General features: G+C 44.8%; 1 protein-coding gene across 1 annotated transcript in view; it reads left to right on the top strand.

Moving 5' to 3' along the window:
• SYN2 (synapsin II) overlaps positions 1 to 18,310 on the top strand; it is a 240,222-nt gene extending 221,912 nt beyond the window's left edge. Inside the window, 3 exon segments of the mRNA XM_074282912.1 lie at positions 6,803 to 6,863; positions 13,508 to 13,763; positions 17,435 to 18,310. Coding sequence (XP_074139013.1) covers positions 6,803 to 6,863; positions 13,508 to 13,763; positions 17,435 to 17,570 — 453 coding nt within the window. The 3' untranslated portion in view covers positions 17,571 to 18,310.
• Positions 18,311 to 19,388: the final 1,078 nt, after the last annotated feature.

Raw genomic sequence — 19,388 nt, 5'->3', positions numbered from 1 at the left:
TTAGACTAAGATGGCTCTGAGGTCTCTTCTAGTTCCACGTCTGCAATCCCATGCTCTCTAACCCAAATACCTTCTCTCTGGTCCCATGATGGCATTCTCTACATCCTGGCACTAATGCCCCACCTTTTGTCCTGGATCCGGAGCATGGGGAACGGAGCCAGGATGGAAATTCTCATTCCCACTGTCCAAACCACCCTTTGGTTGTTGTCTCCAGGAGGGATGCAGGGAGGGAGATGTGCTCCCCAGGAATTGATGTTCTCAGGCATCCCTGGGACCAAAGATAGAACCTTGAGGAAGCCAAAGCCCAGAGGGAAGAAGCCCAGAGCAGAGAGAAGGAGAAAGGAGCCAGAATGTCTCGGCCTGGCAATGACTGGCCCCCTGAGGAATGCTCCCCCCTCTCTAACCCCCAGAAACCTCCAGGACACAGGCCTGATGGAGCCCAGGGGAGGCAGGCAGCTCCCCAGCCTGGCCATTCCCAGGCCCTGACTCTTTGGCTGCCCTGACATTCCCCGTTTGGGGATTAGAAAGGAGTTCATGCTCAGGGCCTTCTGTCCCCCAACCCCTCACCTCCAAGCCTGTCCTCAGTGTCAGAGGGCAAAGGAAAACTAGAACAGAGATGGAGCAGAATGACCAGGGGTCCCAGGAAGGGCTCGGGCCTTGAGAGTTAGGGCCAGCTAGTACGACTATAACTGGGGAAACTGAGGCTGAGGGAGGGCACCAACCTGGCCAGGATCACACAGCTAGGGAGTGTCTGAGGTTGAATTTGAATTCAGGTTTTCCTGACTCCAGACCCTGCACTCTATCCACTGAGCTACCTAGTTCTCCCCTACCATATAGTAGAGATTTAATAAATGCGTATTTCAATTGTCCTGAAGTCAGGACAATTCCTGACTTCCTAAATTCCTCTATGTGACCCCAGGCAAGGCAGAAGCAATCTGAGCTCTATTCTCATCTGTAAACTAGAGCTAAAGATAGTTGCCTTTATCTACCTCAAAAGGCTCTTGTAAAAAAAAAAAAAAAGAAAAAAGAAAAAAACCCTTTATAACCAGCAGCCTGCCACTTCTTCCCAGCTTTGTAAATAGGGGCTATTACTACCTGAAATTCTACTGCCTCTCAATCAGCCAGCTTTAGACCTAGAAAGGGGTGATCTCTGAGTTCAACTCATTGTTAAGGTTAAGAAATTCAGGAACAACACATTGTCTTTTTGTTACAGCTTTATTCCTTGCAACATGAAGGGTGTAGACTCTCCTGGTTAAAGAGACCTTAAAACAGGGAAATGGCAGGAAGCCTGGGAAAGAGCTGGACGTGAAATTCAGCTTATCTACTACCTTTATCTTGGGCCAGCCACTTGTCCTCAGTTTTCCCATCTCTAAAAGGCTAATATGACTCTGAGACTCCTTGCCACTCAGCATCAATGATCTTAAAATTTCTAGTTTCATCTCCCACCTTTTTTCTTTCTTTCTTCCTTTCCTTTTCTTTCTTTCTTTCTTTCTTTCTTTCTTTCTTTCTTTCTTCTCTTTCTTTCTTTCTTTCTTTCTTTCTTTCTTTCTTTCTTTCTTTCTCTCTTTCTCTCTTTTTTTCTTTCTTTCTTTTTCTTCCTTTCTTCCTTTTTCTTTTCTTTCTTTCTTTCTTCCATTTCCATTTTCTTTTTTTCTTTTCTTCCTTCCTTCCTTCCTTCCTTCCTTCCTTCCTTCCTTCCTTCCTTCCTTCCTTCCTTCCTTCCTTCCTTCCTTCCTTCCTTTCTTTCCTTTCTTTCTTTCTTTTCTTTCTTTCTTTCTTTCTTTCTTTCTTTCTTTCTTTTCTTTCTTTCTTTCTTTCTTTCTTTCTTTCTTTCTTTCTTTCTTTCTTTCTTTCTTTTGCACTTAGGGTTAAGTAACTTATTTAGGGTCACACAGTAAGTGTTAAGCACCCAGAATTATTCCCACTGCGCTATCCAGCTGCCCCTTCCAACCTCCCATTTTAACCTGAACATCTCTGGACAGCATTCTTGTCTCACTTAGCAAGCTCAGTAACCTCATGGAGCAGAACTGGACAGTTGCTGATGTTTTTTCCCCATGTGATCTTGACAATGAACCCCTCTGACCTTGTACTGTTACAAGTTTCCTTCTAAAGTAATAAAGTTGAGCTCTATGCTCCAGCTCTGATTTTTAGAATTAGAATGGTCTTCCTCATATTGAGCCCCAATTAATTAAGAAAGTATTCCTTAATGAATGAAAGAAAGACCATTTGTCAAGTGTTTACAATGTGCATAGCACTGGAGATACAAATAGAACCATTCCCTGTTCTCCAAGATAACACAAATGGAAAGATTCAACTGAAGGTGGAAAGTTCCATGATCGTTAGGGAGCCACAGCAAGGCAAGACAGTCTTGCCTCTTGTTCTGGGTCATTTCTACTGATAAAATTCTATCCCTTGCTCATGTGAACCATTGACAGTGTCCTCTAAGTGTTGGGCGCTGAGCCCAGTGCTGGAATGCAAAAGCAGTGAAGAAAACAATTCCTCCTCACAGCACACACTTGCCTCTCTTGGTATCCACAGCACAGAGTACAATGTCTTGGCAAATAGTAAGCACTTAATCATTGTTTCTTGTTTTTGTTACATTCTAATGATAGAGATGAACACATATAGTGTAGATGACATAAATATACAATTAATACAAATATATATGATGTAGTTAAATAGAAGTTGCCCTCTGCTTCTGGGTCCCTCTTCCCTGCTCCCATGAAAATATTTATTCTCTGGGAGAGGAAATAATTAAAGATCTCATCAGACAACACTCAGGTAGAGATTAATTGGTCCAGAGCAGCAAAGATGGGCAGCTAGGGGAGATGAAATCAGGGGAGAAGGGCACTCAGTGGGGATGAGCATCAGGGGAGAAGGGCCTTAGGGGGATGAGCATCAGGGGAGATGGACAACTGGGGGAGATGGCCATTAGGGGAGATCCTGCTAAGAGAGGAGAAAGATACAAAAAGGAAAATAGGTGGGAGACAAGAGACAAACCCACACTTTCCAGGCTGGCAGAAGGCCGTTGCGGATAACAGCTCACAACCCCATGAAAGGGTCAGTGCTTCCAGGCAAGGACTTTGCCGAACTCCAATATCCCTTTCAGGGCCGTGGGAAGACTAGCCATGTATTCTCCACACATCCTCCCCCATTTCTGGGAAATACCCAAAAGCCACCTGAAAGGGGCCACAGCCCTTCTTGTTGACCACTGCCCTTGGAATGTATAGTTTGAAGCCTTGGAATTCAAATGACTTGGAGCTGCATAGTAGGAGATCTGTTCTCACAGACTGGGATGTCCTTTCTTTAACCTGACTTGGACATAGCTGAAAGGGCAAGCCGGGCGTTCTGAATCCCAATCTGTGACTGACTCTGCCCTTCCAGAGGCCACGCTGTATGAACTAGGGCAACCTCTTAATTTCTCTGACGCCCCTCACCCATGCCCAAAGTTTGTTTTGACTGAGAGGCTGAAGTCTGAGATAACTCCAGCTTCCATTGTCTGAAGTCTTTTCAACCTTCTTATGGATTATCCTTCAAAATCTCCTTTAGACCTCCTATTATTGTTCAAATAACCTCAAAAGCCTTGGAATGGAACGAAATGAATGAAAAAATCATATTAAACATTCACTATGGACCAAAAATAATCAATCTAAGATATTTATTAAGCTATCTACATAATCAATCAAAAATACTTATTAAGCTATCTACCAAAATCAATCAGAAAATATTTATTAAGCTAACTGCCTAGAAACTGGAGATAAAAAGATGAAGCATGAGACAATCTCTATTCCAAAGGAGCTAACACTCTCTCCAGACAAGGGACCTCCCTCCCCGGAAAGAAGAAAACAGCTCAGAAAACTTCCTCAGCCTCTTCCAGGGGATCATATAGAGTTCCTCCCTCAGATTAGAAAAATAACTGATGGCGTGTGTTCTCAGGGAGCTTATAATATAATATGGCCAGATAAGATCTTGTGCAGGAGATAACTAGAAAACAAAGTCAGACCATTGCAAAAGATCAAATCATAGAATCTAAAAGGTGAGAGGAATTTGGGGGATGATCTAGTCTTTCTTTGCTCTAAATGCTGGAATTCCCTCAGTACTGATGACTGGATATTGGGCCATTTCCCAAAGCTGGCCATTCCATCCTTGAGTAGCATTGTTACAAAATCTTAATTATATTGACTACAAATCCAGTTCGTGGTGTGTGTGTGTAATGGACTGTAAGGAATTTAGAGGAGATACTATAAAGAATAATCATTTTGAACTAACTGGAAGGGAGGGCTTTCTGGCTATTGGGGAATTTTACTGAGGTTTTGGGAAATAAAATTTAGCTCAGTAGAAAGGAGGAGAGAGGGCATTCTACTTACAGAACTTCAGAATGCCTGAGACAAAGGGGACCTTAGAACAGAGAACAGAGAATGTTGGTGCTAGAAAAGACTTCAGCAATTACCTGGTCTATCTCCCTCATTTTGAGATGTCACTAAACAAGGAAGACCAAAATGAGTAGAAAAGCAAATAAAAAAATCAAAGTTCCTTGCTTCCTCAAGAACACTGACGATTTCATCCGCAGTGAAGGTGTGTGTTGGGAAGCAGGAAGATTTGGGACTCTGGTACAGATTTATAAAGCCTTGAAAATTAGGGCAAAGAATTTGCATTTGGATTGAAAAGCATTAGGGCACCACTGTAGGCTTGTAAGCGAGGGAGTGACATAATGAGGAAGATGTCTAAGGAAGAGTTAGCTGACAGAATGGATTAGCTGGAGAGAGGCTGGAAGCATCCCTCTAGATGGATGGCAAACTTATCCATGTGTGACATGATGAGGGCTCAGCCTCCAGTGATAGAGAGGAGAAAGTGAATATGGAAGATCTTTGAGGGAAGATTGATCCCCTTAATTGGGGGCGGTATTGTCTTGACTTTAATGGTTGGGAGAAGAAACTCATTTCAGACCAAGGACCTCACAGACAAGCTTGTGTGTCCTTATCATGATTGGTTGCTTGCTTTGGCTTGTATGGTATAATCTATAATATATATATATATATATAATATAATAAATGGCAATAGTATAGTATAGTGTACTATTGTATAGTACAGTATAGTATAATATAGCATAGTGTAGCATAATGTAGTATGGTATGATATTACGGTATGGTGTTTAGTGTATGTATAGTATAGGACAATATAGCATAGCATTAGATAATATAATGACATAATATAGTATGGGTAACTAAGTGGTGCTGTGAATACACAAGCCTACAGTCAGGAATACCTGAATTGAAATCCAGTCTCAGAGACTTACTACCTATGTAGCCCTGGACATGTGGCCCTCATTAACTTTATTTACCTCAGTTTCCTCCTCTGTAAAATGAGTTGGAGAAGGGAACGATAAACCACTCCAGTATCTTTGCCAAGGAAACCTCAAATGGGGTCACAGAATCAGACACCACTGAAAAATGACTAAACAGCAACAACAAACTATTCCTTCAGATGAGACTAAGTTGAGAAGTTAAACAATTATTAACTCCTTAGTGTGGATATGTTTGTCATGCCTTTTTCAGGTCTCAAGATCTTGAGAGAAGATTTTTGTAGGATAGCAAGAAGAAAAAGAGAAAAGAAGACAGAGAGAAAGAGAGACACACAGAGACAGAGAGAGACAGAGAGAAGAGAAACAGAGACAGAGAAAGACACAGACTGACAGACAGACCCAGAGAGATGACTGGTCCAAAGTTGGAGACACAGGCAGGGAAGAATAGGCAAGGGAAGAAAGAGTAGGTGGGTTCATAAGCAGGTCCTGTATATCTTCAAGATGCTGAAGGAAGAAGCTACATTTTACTTATAGATCCAGGGTACAAAACCAAACTCTTTTTGTATTTCACTGTTGGAACATTCATCTATTATACATCCAGAGGGTGGTCCCTTTTCCAGGTCCTCTCTTTCTCCTTTATTCCCTTCTTCCCTCCCTCCCCCCTTTCATTCCTTCTTTCCTTCCTTCTTCCTTCCTCCTTCCTCTTACCTTCCTTCAATCCTTTCTTCCTTCATTCCTTCCTTCCTTTTCCTTTTTCCCTCCCTCCTTCTCTTAGGACTGGAGTCACCAGTCCTAAAGTAAAATAGGACCTTTGCACCTGCTAAAAATCAATCAGAATTCCAAGCAGATCTGCATTCATCATATTGCATAAAGTAGTCCAATAGAGCAACATGGCCTTGAGCATTTTTTACAAACTTAAGAGCCTGAGAAACCTAGGAACAAATAACTATTCCCAATAATTTGTTTGGGCTTCAGGTCTTTTTTCCCAGGGAATCTTCAATCAACCCACAGGTTGGATTTGATCCCTAACCTGTTTCCCCTTTCCCCAGATGAGCCCAGAGTTGGGGAGCCAGGCCCAGTTCTGAAATGCTAGGTCTACCTAGGGTTTGACACAAGTAGTGCTCTTCTCCCTCAGGTTGTGCTAGGAGGTTTGTGGGTTCCTAGGATTGTGGGATTAGCACCAGAAGAAATGGGGGAGTCCAACCTGCCCCCAACACTGGCAAAATTGAGGAAATACCCTCAAAAAAAGAAAAGAAATTAGACGGGGCTAAAAGGTCTGATGGCCCTAAGGTGGGTGGAAGTCTAAAGGTTAAAAAATTAGGAGAGGGAATTGTTACCCAGACCATAAACCTCAACTCATGATCCATCAACATCCCAAAGGCCTTTTGAACATATGGAGAAGGGAGGACCAAAGAGGGAACTTTGGGGTTCTCAGGGGTGACGTCAGGGCTGGTGTTCATGGTGATGATTTTTAATTTTTCTCAACTTTTTGTCTTCCAGAGTGGGACCTTGAAGGATCCGGATTTGAGCAAGACACCCCCCCAGCGCCCCACCCCTCAAGGTTGTTTACAGTATATTCTCGACTGTAATGGCATTGCAGTAGGGCCCAAACAGGTCCAGGCTTCCTAAGTGTTTGCTAGCACATTCTCCTTTCAAAGCAGAAATTTCAAGCCAAAAAAATGAAAAAAAAAAAAAAGAAAGGAAAAAAAAATGAAAGTGAAGGAAAGTGAAAAGGAAAAAAAAAAAAAGGCACCCCCTTCCCATATCCCATCTCAGTGCTCTTTTTCTCTGCTGATTGGACTGGGTGTTTTTCCTATGCAGTATCAGCTCTTGGGTCTGGATGTTTACTTGTTCCTGTCCGTGCTTGTAATGCTTACTTACGTTTCTCTGTATAACTTGTGATTCAGGGCTGTTTGTCAACAGTGTACAAAAGCGACCACAAAAAACCCAAAAACATTGTGCCTCTCCCAAGTCCAGGGCGGTTGTATTCTCTGGATGCATGGACAATATTCCAGATGATCAGGGGCCAAGGAGCGGTGGGAGACTGGAGGAAGTGGGGAGCGGACACACAGCAGGATGTCCAGCCCAGCTCCCCCCTGGCCCACTCCCCGCACTCTGCCCCGGGGTTCTGAGCGATAACCCCTTTGCTTACCTCTGTGAGTGTGTGAGCTATTTAGTGAGCCCTGCCTTTCTCTTTCTTTCTGCATGACTAGTGTAGATAGAGGTTTCAAAGACTTTCAAGGTCGAATTGCGCTATCTCTGTCCACTGACTTCAAAGGCATTCCTCCTTTTTTCATTTGCAAACATTTGTCATGATTTAAGTTCCTCAGTATCTCTACCCCCAAATTTCCTTCTTTTCTTTTTTTTTCATTCTTCCTTTCTACCTTCCTTCTTTCTTTTCTTATTCTTTCCCTTCTTCCTTCCTCTCTCCCTCTCTTTCTTCCTCTTTCTTTGTTTTTTTTCTTTCTATTACTTCCTTCATCCCTGCCTCCCTCCCTCCATACCTCCCTTTCTTTCTTTCTCTTTCTTCCTTCCTTCAACCATCCTTTCATTCTTAACTCCCTCCCTCCTTCCCTTCCTTTCTTCTTTCCCTTCCATTCTTCCTTCTGTCCTTTCTCCCTCTTTCTTTGTTTCTTTCTTTCTATTCCTTCATCCCTGCCTCCCTCCATCCCTCCCTCTTTCTTTCTCTTTCTTCCTCCTTTCTTCATTCTTTCCTCCCTCCCTCCTTCCCTTTCTCTTTCCCTTCCTTCCTTCCTCCTTCTCTCTTTCCCTCTTTCTTTGTTTTTTCTTTCTTTTCCTCCCTCCCTTCCTCCCTCCCTTTATTTTCTCCCTTCATTCCTTCACCTATTCCTTCTTCCCTTCTTCTTTTCTTTCCTTCCTCCTTCCCTCCTTTCCTTCCTCCCTTGCCTTATTTCTTTCCTCACCTTTTCTTCCTTTCCTTTCCTTTCTTTTTTTCAATGATGAAATGAGGTATAAAGAAAAGGATCTTTCCACAAACTGATTCTATATCTCCTCTCTCTGCCACAACCTCCCCTTCTTTTGTTTTCTTTTCCTCCTCTTTCTATCATTAACCTAATTATAGCTCCAAACTCAAAAAACTGATGTGCAATATCCAAGCAAAATTGTGAGTGTTTCCTGTGTGCGGATCTTGGTTCCGCTCAGTCATTCTTCTTTGTTGTCATTGTTTCTGAGTTGATGGTCTGTGCGCTTCTGTGGAACTGGGACCAATCTATATTTTCTCACCCCACCCCATGCTCCAGCTCTCCCTGCCTCTGGAGATGAGCACTTTACGGAACAAAAAACAATTGCTGAAAACTTAGGCAGCCCCCCAGCATACACTTACTCATTCACTCTGCCTCCCAGGGCACTGCCAAATGAGACCAAATCTAAAGCAAACCCACTTCTTTGGAGTGGCTACACTGCCTGAAAGAGGGCCCTTGGCTTGGCCCCCCCTTTCCCACCTCAGATCCCTAATCAGCCCCCCCCAAAAGAACAGCAGACCAAGAGTTCTATCCTGGGAGAGACCTCCTCCTTTGGGAGATGAGACCTTGTTATGTCAACTCCTCCTGCTCAAACATGAGCTTGTACCTATTAAGGCTAGCACCTCTAGAAGAAAGTCAAAGGGGGAGAAGCAAGACTTCTCTAGAGGCGTAGCTGCTGATGTTGCTTTAATGAGTCTGCTTCAGCGAGTAAGGGATGAGACCAATGTTACAATAACCTAAGCCTTGTCTAGAGTGTCCCCAACAACTCTCCATCCTCCGACAGGGTTGGGGACAAGGCACAGTAGCATCAGACCACCTGTTGAACCTCCTCTGACAGAACAAACTGTTCTCCCTGAGGCCTTCATGCCAACCTCTTGGCCTTGAGGTCCATGATAACATTTCCCTCCCAGAGCCACAAGAATCAGTGACCTACGCTTGAGGGCCCCTCTTTGGATTCCCAAGTCTAATGGACGAGTTGGACCACTGGTGTTACATTTCCACAAGTAGTCAACAGACATACAATAAGGGTCCTCATTCTATTTTCTCAGTTTGTGGTATATTTACATGCCATGGGAAATAGTTGGATGTCACTGTGTGTGGCCAGTGGTCTGTCCCTTAGATCAGAGCTATCCTTTTGTCTCTCTGTGTGTATATACACATATGTATGCACACATACACACACACTTTGGGGGGTAGTATAGAATCAGATGCATAAACACCTCCAGATCCCATAGAAGGGAGTGAAGAAAACTATTCCCTGGAGGGAGGAGTACATCTTTTGGTTTCCTTACTTTTCTGTCTAAATGGCGGTGCTGGCGATGGTCGGTGGGTGGTGCTTGTCTGCATGTCAGTGTGAACATTTACAGGTGCTTTCCACGTGACATTTGTGAGCCATGTATGCAAAGTGTAAAGTGGCCATTTGAACTCGGTCAGGCTGCAGATGGTGACCTTAGCAGGAAGCCTCTTTCTTAAGAGCAGGGGGAGGCGCGATTTCGGCCGCTCCCGCTGAATCTCAGTGGATGGACCAGCCTGACTGTCCTCTGCCCGTCAGTTAGCATGCTTAGGGACAACCCCATAACTGTGGGTCGAGGGACAATCTTGTCACAGTGTAGGATTGCTGTCCAGGTGTTTGTACCCATTTCTTTTCTGACTGTTGTCCCCCTTTCTTTTGTATTGATCCAGCTGAGAGATTCTCAGCCAAATGGTGGAAGTATCTGTGTGACTGCAGCATCTCTCTTCTGTGAAATCTCTTGTACACTCAATGTGTAATAAAAAAGTTACATCTGTCTTCAGTGTAAAGTTGTACAGTTTATGGCCCTTCGAGCATGTCTGTACAAGTGTGAGGACTGAGTTTTCGGTGCTGGTTGAGGGAGGCTGAGAAGGCAACCCGTGTTGTTTTCAAAGGGAGTATATTGAGGGGAAGAATGCCAAGGTGCCTCTCCTACCTTTGTGAGGTGAAAACAAAAGATGAACATGAATGTGTTTGCTGATAGACAAAGGATTCTCCCAATTATCTAGAAGACCAGGTAGAGCTTTCTCTGTGGAAACATTTGTTTTGAACTTGGAGCTTCTTGAACTTGCCGAATTTTTCTTTCTATGGAGGGTCGGTGCCCGTTTGAGGGGGGAGCCATGACTTGTGGCAGGAGGATGGATGACAGATGCTAGAATAGACATGGGACTAACTCAGTGCTGTCTGCCATTTTAAAAGGCAGTGTCAGCTCTTGCCTCCTGATGCATTCCTCCAAGCCCATTCTCTCCCAAGGGCTTGTGGATGAAGATGCTGGTTCTGGGGTAAAAAGAGTCATGGGATCCTCATCCTACATGATTTCTGGGCTTCCTTCCAGTTCTAAATCCCAGGCTGTACCCTCAGAACAGGGAATACCTTATAATCATCAGCCTTAGAACTGGAAGGCAGTTTAGAGACCATCTCTTCATTCTATAGATGAGGACCAGAGGATAAGGACTTTGCTCCAATTTCCTTGACTCCAAATCTGATCATTTTTCCAATAGTTTCTCAAAAAGAATTGAGGCATCTGATCATGGCTGGTGCACTTTTTGGCTCCTAGACTGGACTGGCTACTTCAGTTAACTGTCTGTCTAGGTACTTACCTGTTCTATTCCATTCCAACTGTTTTAAATCTATCCCTTTCTCTGCCAAATACAATCTTCCCACCATCAAGCTGAGAAGAGAGCTCTGGCTCTTGGGAATGATTGGTTTGAATTTCTTAAATGAAAGGAGTGAGTTGACTCCTGCCAACCTCAACCTCTCCATGGCATTTCCCCAAAACACACCAAAAATGCATTGATGAACCAGCTGGGCATGGTATCAAAAGATCTAGGAAAGATCTTGCTATGGTAAGGCTGTCAAACTTTCTAACTACAAACTGAAATAGTCTTAAACAATGAACAATCGTAACTTAGACTTAATAGCTTTCCTAAGCATTTCCTCATCCTCACAACAGCCCTGTGAGGTAGGGAAAGTGGAAGCTGTGGTTTTTTCTTCCTATATTACTGGTGGTAAGTTTGGGACCAATGAAGGTTAAGTAACTGATATTTCTGAGGTCACAAGGAGAGTCAATGGTATATTAGAACCCAACTGGTGCACATTCCCAATTCCATACTCTGATTCCTTCATCGCCCATGGTATGTGGAACGCCTGGACCTCAGAAATGGCAGGGACCTTGGAACTATCTAATCCTAGCCTCTCATTTTGCTGATGAGGCAAGTGAGTTCCCCAAAATTGCACACCTACTCTGCGCCAGGCACTGTGATAAGTGATAGGGATACATAAGGAGAAAAAAGATAGTTCTTACCTAATAAGGGAATTAACAAGCAAACAAATATATGCAAACAAATGATCATATCCAGAATTAATAGTAAATAACCAAAGGCACTGGAATTGAAAGATGTTGGGGAAGGCTTCCTGTAGAAGGTGAAATTTTAGTTGGGACTTAAAGGGAGCCAGAGAAGTCAGTAGGCAGATATGAGGGGAAGGGGGCACTCCAGATGTGAGAAACAGCTAGAGAAATGTCTGGAGCTGAGAAAAGGAGTGTTTCGTTTGTGCAGGCTGGTTTCACTGGATCAAAGAGGATGTCATGAGGAAGGTGGAAGAAGACTGGAAAGGAGGAGGGGACTAGCTTCTGAAGGGCTCTGAATGCCAAACAGAGAGCTTTGAATTTGGTTCCAGAGGGGATAGGGGACTACTGGAATTTATTGAGGAGTGAAGCAACATGATTGGACCTGCAGTTTAGGAATCACTATAGTGTCTGAATGGAAGATGGACTGGAGTGGGGGGAGATGAGACAAGCAGACCCACCACTTAATTAACATTTCAGGTGTGAAGCAATGAGAATTTGTACCAGAGTGATGGCGGTGTCAGAGGAGAGAAGGGGGTATGTTCCAAAGGTGAGACAGAAAGGACTTGGGCAACAGCTTGGATTTGGAGGATGAGAGAAAGGGAGAAGTCAACGCTGACTCCTAGGTTGCAAACCTGGGGGACAGAGGGTCTGGTTGTGTCTTGACAGTAATAAGAAAGGAAGACAGGAAAGGGTTTGGAAGGAGATCTAATGCGCTCAGTTTTGTATGCGTTTAATTAAAGATGTCTACTGGAATCCGGTTCAAAATGTCTGAAAAGCAGTTGGAGATACAAGATATTCAGCAGAGAGTTTAGAGAAGATATCTAGTTTGTGGGAATCATTATCATTAAGATGGTAATTAAATTAAATAAATTTGAGCTGATGAGGTCACCGAATAAACACACAGAAGAGACAGAATAGAATCCTGAGGGATTCCTATGGTTAGAGGTTGTGATCTGGATTGAATTTTATTTCTGGAGGCAATGAGGATTAAGCGACTTGTCCGGGATCACACTAGTTAAGTCTCTGCATTCACATTTGAACTCAGATCTTCCTGACCCCTGTCCTGGGGCTCTTAGATAAGAGAGCTAAATGCATCGTAATGGCCCCTGAGGTGGTGATGTGGATGAGCAAAGGAAAGAAAGAGCAGTCAGAGAAGAAGGAAGAGAAGCAGGAGAAAGGTTGTCCCTGAAAACCTAGAAAGAAGAAAAGATGAAGAAGGGGAGAGTAATCGATAGAGCAGAGAGGTCACAAGCAATTAGGATTGAGAAAAGTCCATCGGATTCAGCGACTAAGAGACAACGGTAACTTTGGAGATATTTTCAGTGGAATGACATGGTTGGAAGACAAGATTGTAAGGAGTTTAGAAGAGAATGGGAAGAGAGAGTGGAGGCAGTTGCTGGAGATGCCTTTTAGATAAGATTAGCTGCTTACAATGGGAGAAGAGGTGATGGTCATTGGGAATGGAAGAAGCAAGTGAGGAGGCTTCCAGAATAGAGAAGACATATGTTTGTAGGCTATAAAGGGAGAGATTGACAATCAAGACAAATAGGGCAATCTGGGAGGTCATGGGATAGAATGCTCAGAGTGGAGGTGCAATCTGAACCTTGCCACCAAGTGTGTCAGAGGTTGTACCCTCTATGTCACATGCCACAAAACCCCAGGGGACTTTGGGAGAAGTAGAGGAAGGGTGATGAGGAGTGACCGCTGAGTCTTATATCCCCCTACTTCCCTCGATCTGCAATTGCTACATAGAGTTGATATTTTATATTTGTAAGAAGGTAGTCAAGCCCTGTAAGACATAGAGTCTAATAAGGAAACCCTTTTGAGATGGTCAAGTTCTGAAGTTTTTCTTGTACTGAACCTAGGGGGCCCTGGGCAACCCCAAGGAATGCAGTCCCCAAGCAAGGTGCTGCCTTCACGACGATTTTCCCCGGGACCACCACCACCACCACCACACTCCTCCTCCTCCTCTTCCTCCTCCTCCTCCTCTTCCTCCTCCTCTTCCTCGGCTCCTCATCCCGGCGGCCCAGCCGCACAGGCCAGTCCGACTTCCAGCCCACTGACCGAACCCCAGCCGCCCCAGCCGGAGCCGCGGAAATCCCAGCCTCATCCACAGCTAAAGTAAGAGACCACTGAACTTCCCACTTTCCTACCCTGACCCTTCCCTTCATTCCTCCTCCCCTCCTCCTACCTTTCCTTTATTTATCCTGCCTGAGTTCTGGGGGCTACTAGAGCAACATCTTCACTAAGGCTTTCTTCTACTGAATTATGGGTAAGAAGGGACACCTAGGATAGGAAAAGGGCTTGGAGAGGCTGGGGAAAAGATACGCTTTGCTCTGAAGTCGAGCTCATCTTCTCCTTCCCCTGATGTCCTTCTCTCTCCAGAATCAGAATCTTGGGTCTGGGAATCTCAGTCTGGGGACAGACCCCCACTCCCACCCCCTAAAAGCACAGACAGAGCAGGAAGAGACTTCTGAAATCACCTTGCCTAAACCCTTCATTTTACAAAGGAAGATAATTATTCCAGGGAAGGAAAGATATCTCCCCAAAGTCACAAAGTTATCATTCTAGAGCTGAGACTGGAGCCCAGCTTCCTGAGCAGCACTTTGATAGCCCTTCCAGAACCGTTAGCTACTCAGTTTTCAGATCGTTTTGATGTATGTGTGTGTGTGTGTACAGTTTCCTGCCTCATTTTTTTTTCTTTCTGTTTCTCTTTAAGTCTAACTAATGACCTTGGGCATATGTAAAGTTATTCAGAGGGAAAAGGAGGAAGTGGGATGGTTTTCAGCCTTTTTATGGAGGAAAGACTGGACCAAAAAAATCTGGATTTGAATCCCACCTTGGATACTCCTTGTGTGACTTTGGGCAAGTCACTTAGTTTTTTCAAGTGTGAAATGGATGAAAGATAGGATTTAAATGCTTCTACAACCTCTTTCTACTCCAGATCTATGATTCAAGGAGCTTCACAACCTGCTAGTCTCCGGTAGGAAAGTGAAGGACAGTCCATTTGGAGACTCCTCCCCCTGCCTTCTGGTCTTCCCCATCCTCAGAGCTTTTCTTACCCAGAAGTCTCTGATCCCCAGAATTCTCTGATCCCTCACACTCTGATCCAGAAAAACCCAAGCAAAAATGAAGGTAATGAGGTGAAGACCATGTACTTGGGATAGGAGCAAGGGGGCGTAAGGAGAGACAATCTTCATAAGACCTTTGATTTAGTGTTAGAAGGAATCTAGTGGTACGGCTCCTGTATTTTGTAGATGAGGAAATTGAGTCTCAGGAAGGTAATTTGTCTAAGGTCACACATGAATCTGAGAACTTCCTGACCCCAAATCCAGTATCTTTTTGACCATCCCATGCTGCCTTTCTGCTGTACAGCTTGATGCAATGCTCATTAGCTTCCTTCCCTACTTCTTCCATCACCATTAAATCTCAAGCTCTGACTTTAGTCAGTGAAATCTGTAAGGATTCATGGCAGACCAGTCACAGCCTTGGGAAGGAGAGAAGGGAAAATGACTCATTATTTAGTTATCACAACTTCATGAGATAAAATGGGCCATAAAGCTGAGGTTGTGAGACCTTTAAGAAATCTCAGAATCCAACTCTCTCATTTTATACATTACAGAGATAGGGTGCAGTGAGGATCAATTATTGCCTAAGGTCCACACAGCAATTACTAGAGTGTATTTAGATTTGGATTCGTCTCTTGATTCTCAAGTCCAATGCTCCTGCTATCATATTGCTCTTAATTGTACTGTTTGGCTCTCTACATGGTGGGTATATAGAAGGTAAATAGAAGGTAATCTATTTCTGGAGATATCTAATATGTTGGAAATTTTGGAGAACAGTAAAGATGGTGAGACATGGAGTCATGGGATTTTATAACTTAAAAGAACCCTGTGGACCATCTCATCAAATGTCTTCAATTTACCAATGAGAAAATTGAGGCCCAGAAAATGACATTATTTGTTCAATGTCAAAGGCTTAGAGTTAGAGTTGGGAAAGACTTTCTAGTTTGATCAACTTATTTTTACAGATAGAAAAATTGAGATCCAGACAAATTGATATCTTACAAGTAACAATTTAAACTGTCGAGCCCACTTTCAGGCAGTAGCGTGACTAAGAACAGAGCCCAGATTTCAGCACTAGGCCACTGTGTTTTTAGGAACATCCCTGCTTCTAATGGTATATTGATAGAGCTTGATTTCTGACTCAAGGCTACTTTTTCCCAGTCTCCCCTTGCCACATGATGAGAGATAAGTCTCCAATCTGAGCTCCTAAATGCACACTTCCAACAGTTTTTAGACTGACTGGTAACCAAGTAGTCCATTTTGACCTCCCTTCTCTCTTTATCATCCCCCTTTCTGGATTCTTTCCCTCTTGCCAGGCTTCCGAATCACTCCTTGCCATCATCCCTGGCTGAGGCCCTGGCATGAGCTTTATTGTCTCTAGGTTGAACCCTTCCAGAGCAGCCACTGACTGGTGGGGAGGAGTTACCCTTCCTGGTCCTCCACCCCCTGGAGGCTAGCATGTGGAGACAAATCCCCAGCCCTAAATGGAAGGCAGGGCACTTTGCTCACCTGTATTCAAAAGGACAGAAACTTTAAGGATCCTCGAGAGAGGGAGTTTCCCAGATTTCAGGCCTGGCAAGCAGATATTTAAGGAGTGCCAACAGGACTCAGAGAAAGGATACTGGGCAGAAAGCTGCAAGGAAGGAAACATGAGGTAGCCCCCATGGGCAGCTAGTAGCCAGCCTCTCTTGTCAGAAGCTGATCTAACCTTCATCCCAGTCCTTCCAGACTGAATCTTCCAGCCCTCAGGCTCTCCTCAGAGCAAATCAGAAAGACCCAGAGGATGAATATCATCCTGAAATATGTGTGTTTAAGAAAGAAAACAAAGGAACTGTGGGGCACACATGAGTCTCCAGCACATTGTAGATGTTATCCTGCTATGCTTGGAGGCAGCCACTTTACAGATGGGAAAGCTGGGGCCTGAGAAACTGTCCTAGGGTTTCAGGTTCCTATCTATTGATGGAAATCCATGGTCTATGCTGGGGAGAAGCGAAAGACCCGTGATTTCCGAAACACACAGAGAGAGTGGATGGACTTTTTGATGCTTGATAAGTGACGTTTCCTTCCAGCGTGCTGTCGGTCTAGTTTTCCTGTCCAGTTGTCTTGGGCCAATAGGACAAGTTCTCTTCTCTTCCTTTCTTCTTTTGCTTTATCCTAGTCTTTCGTATCCCAACCCCATTCCCAAGTTTCCTCAGTCCCGGAATAGAGAGAATAATCCAGGAGTGTTCCAGCCGTTCTTCGAGGGGACGCAGGATCAGTCAGTTGGCTGCAGTTACCGCAGGGAACTTTGGGAGGCTGACTTGAGCCTGACCTGATGGGACCAAGTTGGAAAGAGTCCACGCCCACAGAATTAAGGAAGGGGGAGGAGAGAGCTACCCACGGAAAAGCCCGGGGTTGTTCAGGCTAAGGGACCCTCCCGCCCCAGCACTCCCCCCCTCACATCCCCACAGGCTCTGCCGGGGTGTCTACAGTCGAACAACTCCATCCCCACACTCCTTTGAGTTGGGACCGAGTTGCTGCGTGTCATCACAGCCTCTCCCATGGTGTGCCACCCGCCTCTCCTCCTGTCCTTCCCTGACCCCCGGAGCCTCTCCTCCTCTCACCCCCACCCCTGTGCTCCTGCCCACAAGGGACATCCCCACGGGGCCAAGCATGTCTCCTAGCTCTTCCATCTCCCCGGGGAGCAGCCCCTCTCTCACGATCTCTCTGTTTTTTATCTTCAAGCAAGTCCCAGTCCTTGACCAATGCCTTCAGCTTCACTGAGTCCTCCTTCTTCCGGTCATCAACGAATGAGGACGAAGCCAAAGCCGAGACCATCCGCAACTTGAGGAAATCCTTTGCCAGCCTCTTTTCAGATTAAGCCCTTGGAGCCCCAGCTCCCTCCCGAGCAGTGTGTCTAGCACCTCTGACAGCTCCCAGCCCCGCCTAGTGAGACTACCCCCCCCATCATTCTGTGCCCTCCCCCCTCTCCGCTCCATCCCCGTATCAAGCAGTCCATGTAGCTTCGGAAGGCCCCCGGAAGGCAGGCGCAGGTCAGCAGGGAGGAGCGCACAGACTCCCCCGTGGCCCCGTCTCGAAGTCCCGTTAGCTGTGATCTGGGTGGCCTGACTGTGATGCTCTGATCCCGTCCCCCGCAACATCAGGAGAGCTCTCCTGGAGGACTCTGGGAGGCTGTAGCTAGTGCAGTATAGTTGCATGCTTCTATTAAAGTGTTTATTTTCATTTTGTTTTCTTCATATTGGGTTTTAGTCAGTGCTTTCTATGTGGAGAATAAACAGAAATCCTCTACCCTCAGATTCCTAGGAACCCATTCATAGCCGATTTTCTTGTCAGCTTCACTGTGAGAACAAAAGAAACCGGTTTCCTTGTGCCCCCCCTCCCCCGTGTCACCAGCTACAGTGTCCTGCCGCGTTTCTGAAGCATTGTCGCCCCTCCTGACACCAGAACCCATGGCTCTTGTTCTGCCGTCCTGGCCCATTGCTGGGAGGACGGAGCTCTGAAGCTACACTGTGAAGAAAAGTGCATGACGGTGTGATAGCACCAAGGCTAGTTCTGTGTTCTCCCAATAAATGCTGAGCCAAGTGGTTAACGACCGAAAAAGCGAGCGGCAGTGGCAGTGTTTGTGTCAGCAGGGAGGTGGGCCCAGGTCCGGGCTTGTTGGGAGACGGCCAGGACGCCTGTTGGGTGTGTGCGTGCATGGGAGCCTTTGTGTGTGTGCATGTGAGAGACAGAGGAGGAGAGGGAGGAAAGGAAGGACAGAAAGGGAGGGGAGGGAGGGAAGGAAGGAAGGAGGGAAGGAGGGAGGGAAGGAAAGGAAAGGGAAAGGAAAGGAAAAAGAGGAAAGGAAAGATAGGGAGGGAGGAAGGAAGGAAAGGAGGAAGGGAAGAAGGGAGAAAGGGAGGAAAGGAAAGGAAAGGAAGGGAAGGAAGGAAGGTAAAAAGGGAGAGAGGAAGGAAAGGAGGGAGGAAGAGAGGAAGGAGGAAGGAAGAAAAAAGGAATGAAGAAAAAAGGTGAAAGGAGAGATTTGTCTGTGTTTGTGCATAAAGACACATGCATGGGTCATTGAGTGAAAGGCAGCATATATAAGTATATGTATGTAGGTACTTATAAAAATATAGATATGGAATCATACTTTAATTTAGGGCATGTGATTTTATTAAGGAACATATGAATGAAGAGATATACATGAATAACTATGTGTGAGTATATATGTGTGGGCATGTGAGTATAAGAAATTCATATGTGACTAAGGATATAGAAAGGAATGCATAGATGTTAATAAGCCTGAGAGATATTAACCCCATTATATAGATGGATAAACTGAGGCTGAGTTGAATATCACAGAGTTAAGGTTCACACAACTAATAAGAGATGAGGCAGGATTTGAACTCATGTTTTCATAACTCCAGGCCCCGTATCTATCTTAGTTGCTTCTAATGTAAAGAGGACATGTGTCCTGAATGTACAAATCCTTGTGGATGTGTGTGTATGTGTGTGTGTGTGTGTGTGAATGTGATTTTACTGAGTACTTCCTAAATGAAGAATCATGAAATTTCAGAGCTAGAAGAGATTTCAGGATATGTCTAGCCCAGCTTAAACTCAAACTCTCTTCTCTCCAACACACCTGATAAGCAGTCATCCCAGCTCTACATTATTCTATTATTCTACAAGTATTCTG

The sequence above is a fragment of the Sminthopsis crassicaudata genome, chromosome 1 (assembly GCF_048593235.1).
Source record: "Sminthopsis crassicaudata isolate SCR6 chromosome 1, ASM4859323v1, whole genome shotgun sequence".
NCBI lineage: Eukaryota > Metazoa > Chordata > Mammalia > Dasyuromorphia > Dasyuridae > Sminthopsis > Sminthopsis crassicaudata.
The sequence above is the reverse complement of the archived record's forward strand: the minus strand, read 5'-3'. Positions and strand labels throughout refer to the sequence as shown.